At 30.6% G+C, this 6997-nt stretch overlaps 1 protein-coding gene across 3 annotated transcripts in view; it reads right to left on the bottom strand.

Annotated features, from left to right (window-relative positions):
- Nucleotides 1-1146: 1146 nt before the first annotated feature.
- Nucleotides 1147-6997, bottom strand: part of LOC106690889 (uncharacterized) — a 36241-nt gene continuing 30390 nt past the window's right edge. For all 3 annotated transcript variants that reach the window (XM_067050048.1, XM_067050047.1, XM_067050049.1), the window contains 3 exons: nucleotides 4655-4914; nucleotides 2465-2594; nucleotides 1147-2395 (listed from right to left, as the gene is read on the bottom strand). In XM_067050048.1, the coding sequence (XP_066906149.1) occupies nucleotides 2340-2395; nucleotides 2465-2594; nucleotides 4655-4912 (444 nt within the window). In that variant the 5' untranslated portion in view covers nucleotides 4913-4914 and the 3' untranslated portion in view covers nucleotides 1147-2339. The remainder of the gene's footprint in view (nucleotides 2396-2464; nucleotides 2595-4654; nucleotides 4915-6997) is intronic.

The raw sequence follows: 6997 nt of genomic DNA, 5'->3' as shown, positions 1-6997 counted from the left end.
TGGTTGTAAAGAACTGACGCCCCTCTACTTTTTTAGGTATATTTGACATCGATCAAGTTATTTCACAATATTATGAAACAAGAGGACTACCTGTTAAAATTTTGACTCACTTTTTATAATGATTTATAACTATAATTTCATACAAATGAACAATCTTTTTTTTTATTTAAGTGATAACTTTATTGTAGAAAGTATTTTTTATTTTTAATTTAGACAAAATTTTTTTCAGTCAGAAATAAGTGACTGCACTAAATTCCAAAAAAAGCAGTGTGACACAACCTCGCTTCATGAAATGGTCCTTTTTTGTTAGGACATTGTTTCATTTTTGAACATTAGTTGCCCAAAAAATCCCATCGAATCACCTTTACCCTTCGTCGTAAACCTACTGACTGCCCTAAAGTTTACTTTAATAATGTTGCTCTTACCACTGTAGAACTGATCCGCTACATGGAACTACATCTGGACAAACGACTAACCTGGAATCCTCAAAGAAGACTGAAAAGACAGGAAACTGCTCGTTCATTTCGTCTGTTAAAGCGCTTACTAGACAAACGGTCTCAACTTCCAATTCATTACAGTATAATTAACTAATTATAACTAACTAATATAATTAACTACAAGATAATTATAAGGCCTATCTGGACATACGGAGTTAAGCTTTAGGACTCCACTAAACCTTCGAATTCCTCTCGTATCCTATCATTACAACTCAAAATCCTTCAATGCATCTTACTTTGTCACAAATAAAGTCATCTATAAAGATCTTAATGTTCTGTACGTAACCGATCTAGCCCGAACTGGATATCAATCCTTCCATAGTAAACTCACTAACCATCAAAACTGTCTAGTTTCTAACCTTGCTACTTCTTCTATTCCTGACAATCCTCCGAGGCACCTGAAAAGAAGATACCTTCGAGACCTTCTTCTCTAGAAATGTTATAGAATTTCTATCAATCGATTCTATCAATGGGTAGGTTCTCCACATGTTTGTATCATGTCATTTTATAACTCATAGCAAATTTACAGGTTGTATATATTTGTATACAGTTGTAATTTGTTCTTACATCAAATTTGCTAAATGTTTTTAATGTAAATACAGTTGTAAATAGCAATAGATAAATAAAAATAATGTTAATTGACCTAGTTGAAAAACGCTCTAAGCTTCCCATTTACTAGAAAAAAACTCTTATCAGACGAATCCAGTCCTCTCAATCTAAAGTTCTTCGAAGAATGGTCAATGCTCCATACTACGTACCAACAAAACCTTACACCGTGACCGTCATTCCATCTAGATACACGTAGTTCCATCAGAACCTTATTCACCATCCGAATCCCTTGGCACAATCCCTATCCAGGCCCAACCACCCCTATAATACTCCCGAAGGTTGAAATGGCATTGACCCGGATACCTTTTATGAAGTTCTGGCAATGGCCATCATCTCCACTCAAGTCATGGGTCAAGCGCTCTCACTCAGTCTGCACTAGCCCTCAATACCAGTGACGCGGCTAGTAGAGAAGCGCTGGGATTTCTTGGAGCTCTTCTTTCCTTCCACACGGAGGTGGTAACGTTTGGCTCGGAGTTATATTGTAAAATGTAATATTGTATATAGTAGCAAATTTTATTGTTAATTAAATTTAATTTTATGTGATTAGTTTTATTATGCTATTCTTTTGATATAGATTCATATTTTTGTTTGAGCGAAACACGATAGTATTATCATTTATTTATGGATTCCTTTATCATTATTATTTTATATTTGATTTTTTTTCTTTTAATTCAGTGAGTACTATTGTTATTATTAACATTTTTCAATTTTTTTATTTTCTTATACTTCTGCATATATAGTATAAATGTTTTTTTGAACACTAATACTTAGTGCCCTAAAATTGAGGTAGATTTTATTTCTTTTCTTCAATAAAACAGTGATTTAAAAAAATAAGTCTTATAGTTCTATTCTTCCACCCCAAGGCAGAATCTCATTGCATTTTGAGAAATGTTCATGTTGTGATTGTTTATTATTATAGTATATACAAATCTTAGCCATCAAACAAACATGATAAATTATGATTTTCATTAAGAAGTATGATCTAATATATAATTTTCTCTAAGTATAATAAGAGAAATAGAGCTTAGGCTATAATTGTTAAATATTTACCATTCTTCTCCCCAACCTTCTCTTATTCCCTTAATTAGAGCCAGAATTCCTCCATAGGAAATATTTCGAATGTAAACATCATCATATAGCATCGGGTACGGTTTATAATCTTTGGAAAGGAGTCCTCTGTCTTCTAAGACTTTGGCCATCGCGTGGTATCGTCCAAGACTCCTGAGGACCAATCTAGCGTGGTCTAGGTCCTGTCCTTCGGTACGGTTGACTGTCGTGAATCCTGAGGCCTGGAAAATACTTGCATAGAATCGATTTCCATTATATCAAGAGACGTATCGTACATAGTCGACACTGACCTTCAAGTTCTCCAAGATTTATTGTTGAATCAGACTGATTGTAATGAATGAATTGACACCAAAGAGGGCCTTCAGTATCTCCAAATTCCTCCATCAAATAGTCCATTTCCCTAAGGATGTTGGTGTAGACCTGTTTGAGTCAAGTAATTCGTAATCATTTAAAGTATTTTTGAGATGAAAAATCTTTATTACATTATTATATAAAATATATTAATGTATAATAGTTATTTAACATACAAAGTAATAATTATAATATAACGTTTTGTTATTATCATTTATTCGAACTTCTGTTCTTAATTTATAAATAAAATTGTGGAATTTTTTCTTTAACATCCTAATATCTATAAAAACACAGTGTGAGAAGCTAAGATAAGATATCCTCATAATTACTAATTTGAAGATGAATATGCACAGACAATCCAGAAACATAATGAAAAATGATTCCATAGGTTTATAAACCTAATAGAATATTATATAACGTGAAGTAAATTTACTAATTACTGAATTCTTTTTAAAAAGAAACATTAAAAAAAATGCACTGGAAAATTAGTAATTGGCGAATTTATTTTGGGATATCTAAATTCTATAAACAATTTGACGTAGAGATCTCTATTAGCGCTCAAATTAAAGCTAGTTTTATGCACCATAAAGTAGTTTTGGAGAGACTTATGGTACATAAAATCATGTTAGTTAAATATACTATAATGTTTATGTTTGTAGGAGTCTTAGTTTTCATAATATTTGAGTAGTTTTTATGATATCTGCATTTAAATATGAATTTTGCAAATAAAACAACTTGATATCAATTTATTTTAGCAAATATCATGGAAAGTAGGTAGTTGGTGAGAGTTGTAGCTTACCAAGATAAGTGCCATAAATGTTAGCAGACATCTGTACGCCTAATGGTTCCTGGATATACTTTTCTATAAATCAAGAATTTAATCAAAATCTAGAAATCACCATTTACTGAATTTATTTTGTCAAATGTTATGAAAACTAAGACTTCTACCAAGATAAAAATTATAGTACATTTACCTAACTTTAATTTGAGTGCTAATAGACACCTACACTCCCAATGGTTCCTGGATATAGTTTTTTCAAAATTAGTTTTAAAAACTAGTGATTTTTTGTTATGAAATATTGATTTTTTTTAAAAGCGTGTAAATTACTTTTATATAGAAATTAACGTTTTGTGCTATTATTTTCGCAAATATCATAAAAACTTCATAAGTTATTAATAGCACATTAAACTATCTTCAATGGGGATTATAATAGACTTCTGTACATCTTATGATTCCTGAGATATAGATTCCCCTGAATAAAATCACAAACATTGATTCTTCAGTTCATTTTAAAAAGCTATATCTCGGAACTATTAAAAGTAATTAGGACTCATATTTTAGAAAATTTATTCTTATTTAAATGATGTTATATTAGATTTTTTTTAGTGCCGTAGATTGTTTAAAAGATTTGGAGCTCTGAAAGAAAAATTATTAAAAAAAAAAAAAATATTCTCATTAACTGTACTTGACGTAGTTTTCATCAATGTAATCCAAAATAACTGATTTTTTTCCCACTGGGTTCTTTTACCTTATAACATAAAAAACTTCTCTAAACCAATTGGACAAAACTTTGTCGAATCTTTTTCGTTATTTTTATATGAAATAATGCTTTTTTTAAAAGTGTGTACATTACTATTATATAGAAATTAACGTTTTGTGCATTTATTTTTGCAAATATCATAAAAACGCCATAAACTACTTAATATCACTGCTATTAGCGATTAGCTTTTTTAGTGCCGTAGATAGTTTGAAAGATATGCAGCTCTGAAAGAAAAATTAATATTTTAAATATGCTTATTCCTCTTAACTATATATCTTTCATGTAGTTTTCATCTATGTAACCCAAAATAACTGACTAATTCCCACTGGGTTCTTGTACCTTATAAAGTACAAAACTCGTCTAAAGAAATTGGACAAAACTTTGTCGAATCTTCTATCTAAAATATATTTTCCAAAATAACAGTTGATTGATTGGTCTAATCTGGTTCTCAACACTTGAATTAGACCAGATACAATAGGTACCTCACTGATTGACTGTGACTATTTATGTACCATAAAGTGACTACTGGAACATTTATCTGGGTCTATATTATTTTTGTTTTTTAAAAATAAAAATTGAATTACTTACAGAAATTTCCATATTAAACAATCTGAAATCGTTATTGAGTTGACTCGCAGCTTCTCCAGTGTTCTCCTTCTTCCCAATGAAACTCTTGGTGGCTGTCCTCCCATTCCCAAGAACTACTTTCACTGTAATTCTGAGAATGGTTGAAGTGTAGTTTTCTCCCTTCGGTAGAGCTGGCTCCGATTTCATTTCGATTATTCTCTTTATTTTAGAATTATTGAAAGAATTTTTAAGAACTACTTCAAATACTTCTTTGTCCATTCCTGAAACAGAATAATGCAATTAATAAAATCAATTTTTTTTTTATGCTTCTAGGCATTTCTCACAAGGCTATCATGATAATGTCATCACCAAACATTAAATTCTGAATATATTCGGGACCAATTTACACAATTCCTACATTCATTTTTTGGTTTCTTTCATTCATTGTAATTTCCAAAGTTATAAATTTTGTGTTGTGCCTTTTTCCCTCTTGATGTGCAACCTAGTTTCAAATATCGTTTGGTGTTATCAATGGAATGATTGAGTTCTCCAAGCAAACACTCCGGGTTAGGAAAATCAATAGATTTGTTTTATATTCCATATTCCAAAGAAAATTATTAAAATTTGTATGTCAAATAACATTGTAATGTACTTAAAATTTAGTATATGAATCATTAAGATTAGTGTAACCAACATAAAAATAATAAGGCTATGTGAATATTTAATTTTAACTCAATAAAATCATTTTTTTTTTTTTTAATAATTTATTTATTGATATTTACAACTGTATACACAAATATACAACAAGTAAATTTGCTGTAGGTGACATAGTGACATGATAAAAACATGTGGAGAATCTACCCACTGATAGAACTGCAATAACATTTCTAGAGGAGAAGATCTCGAGGCCATCTTCTTTTCAGACGCCTAGGAGGATTATTAGGTAATGAAGGAGAAGCCAGGTTAGAAACAAGTGGATTTGGGTGGTTGAGAAGTTTATTATGGAAGGAACGGTATCTGGTTCTGGCCAAATCGGCAACATATGGAATATTGGAGGTCTGATGGATGACTTGATTTGTGACAAAGTAAGGAGCATTAAGGATATTACGAAGGATTTTGGACTGTAAGGATTAGATTCTGGAGGAATTTTATGGTTTAGTGGATCCCCAAAGCTCAACTCCGTATGTTCAGATAATAAAATAATAAATATCAAATTTTATATTTTGTTCAATTAATATATATATATATCACAATGAAAAATAAAAATAGAAACATAACGTGGCTTGGGTAAAGTAGGAAAATATTTTAGGAAAAAGCATTTCCTATTACTCTCAAACAACCGAATATCATTCTTCAAAGAAATTGAAAATAAAAAACTTTTATCTTGATTTAGTTGGAGGATTTTTTTTCTTTCAATGAATATTTTTCACATAATCATTCATAATATTTTTCACAAAACCATTCATAACTTCTCATTTCATTCAATAGCTACGTTAACAAGACCGTTATAAAGCTGAATGTCTGATATTTTAACATAAAGAAACTATTTTAACAAAATGTAGATTTAATTCCCTCACGAGGCCCGAAATATGGGTTTAAAAAAATAAAGCAAAAAATGTCAAACTTTTTATTTCATATCTCCGGTTCTAATTGAAATGATCTGGTTCGTACCTTTTGGTGCAGTTTATAGAGCCCTAAACCACTGCCAAGTTTGGTGTAGGTTGGTTGAAGTTATTTTTAATTTTATTGATTTCTCAAAATGTAATCGATATAAGGCGAAAATATTTGATTAAAAAAATCTTAATATCTTTTTTTTGTCAAACATTGGTATTACAGGGTTTCTTGAGGTACTAAAAGCAAATATCAACTTCATTTCACTCCTGAAAGATCTTTTACTACACTTAGATAGGTCAGCCGATCAGAATAAAGTTTATTGTTTCGTTCCTAATCACATAATTTGGTTTAATTAATTTTACTTAGTCACAATAATAAATTATACGTAAATATTTAATTTCAACTAAATAAAATAATTTATAAGAAATTATCAATTGTGTTTATAAAATCTATATACATTCTCAAATATAGCAATAGCGAGGAAAATAAAGAGAAGCGGTCTGATAAACTATCAGCACTGTATTATTATTATATGGGCGGCAGACAATGGAGGTCTAGGTCCTCGCTTGATGTATTAGGTTTAGCTCGTCTCTCCCACGCCTATTTTTTTTGAGTGCCACCCATTGGTTAACGGGCCCCACAAATGCCCGAGGGGAGGTTGTGAGTGAGTTTTGTATTATTCTATGCTTAAAAAAAGGCCGAGTGGGATCGGGACTCGATCTGACAACCTTTGGATTCGTACACTGGGTC

Source organism: Halyomorpha halys, unplaced genomic scaffold (genome assembly GCF_000696795.3).
Source record: "Halyomorpha halys isolate HHAL.00 unplaced genomic scaffold, Hhal_1.1 Scaffold1946.1, whole genome shotgun sequence".
Classification (NCBI taxonomy): domain Eukaryota; kingdom Metazoa; phylum Arthropoda; class Insecta; order Hemiptera; family Pentatomidae; genus Halyomorpha; species Halyomorpha halys.
Note: the sequence above shows the minus strand (reverse complement) of the source record. Positions and strands in the feature narration are given on the sequence as shown.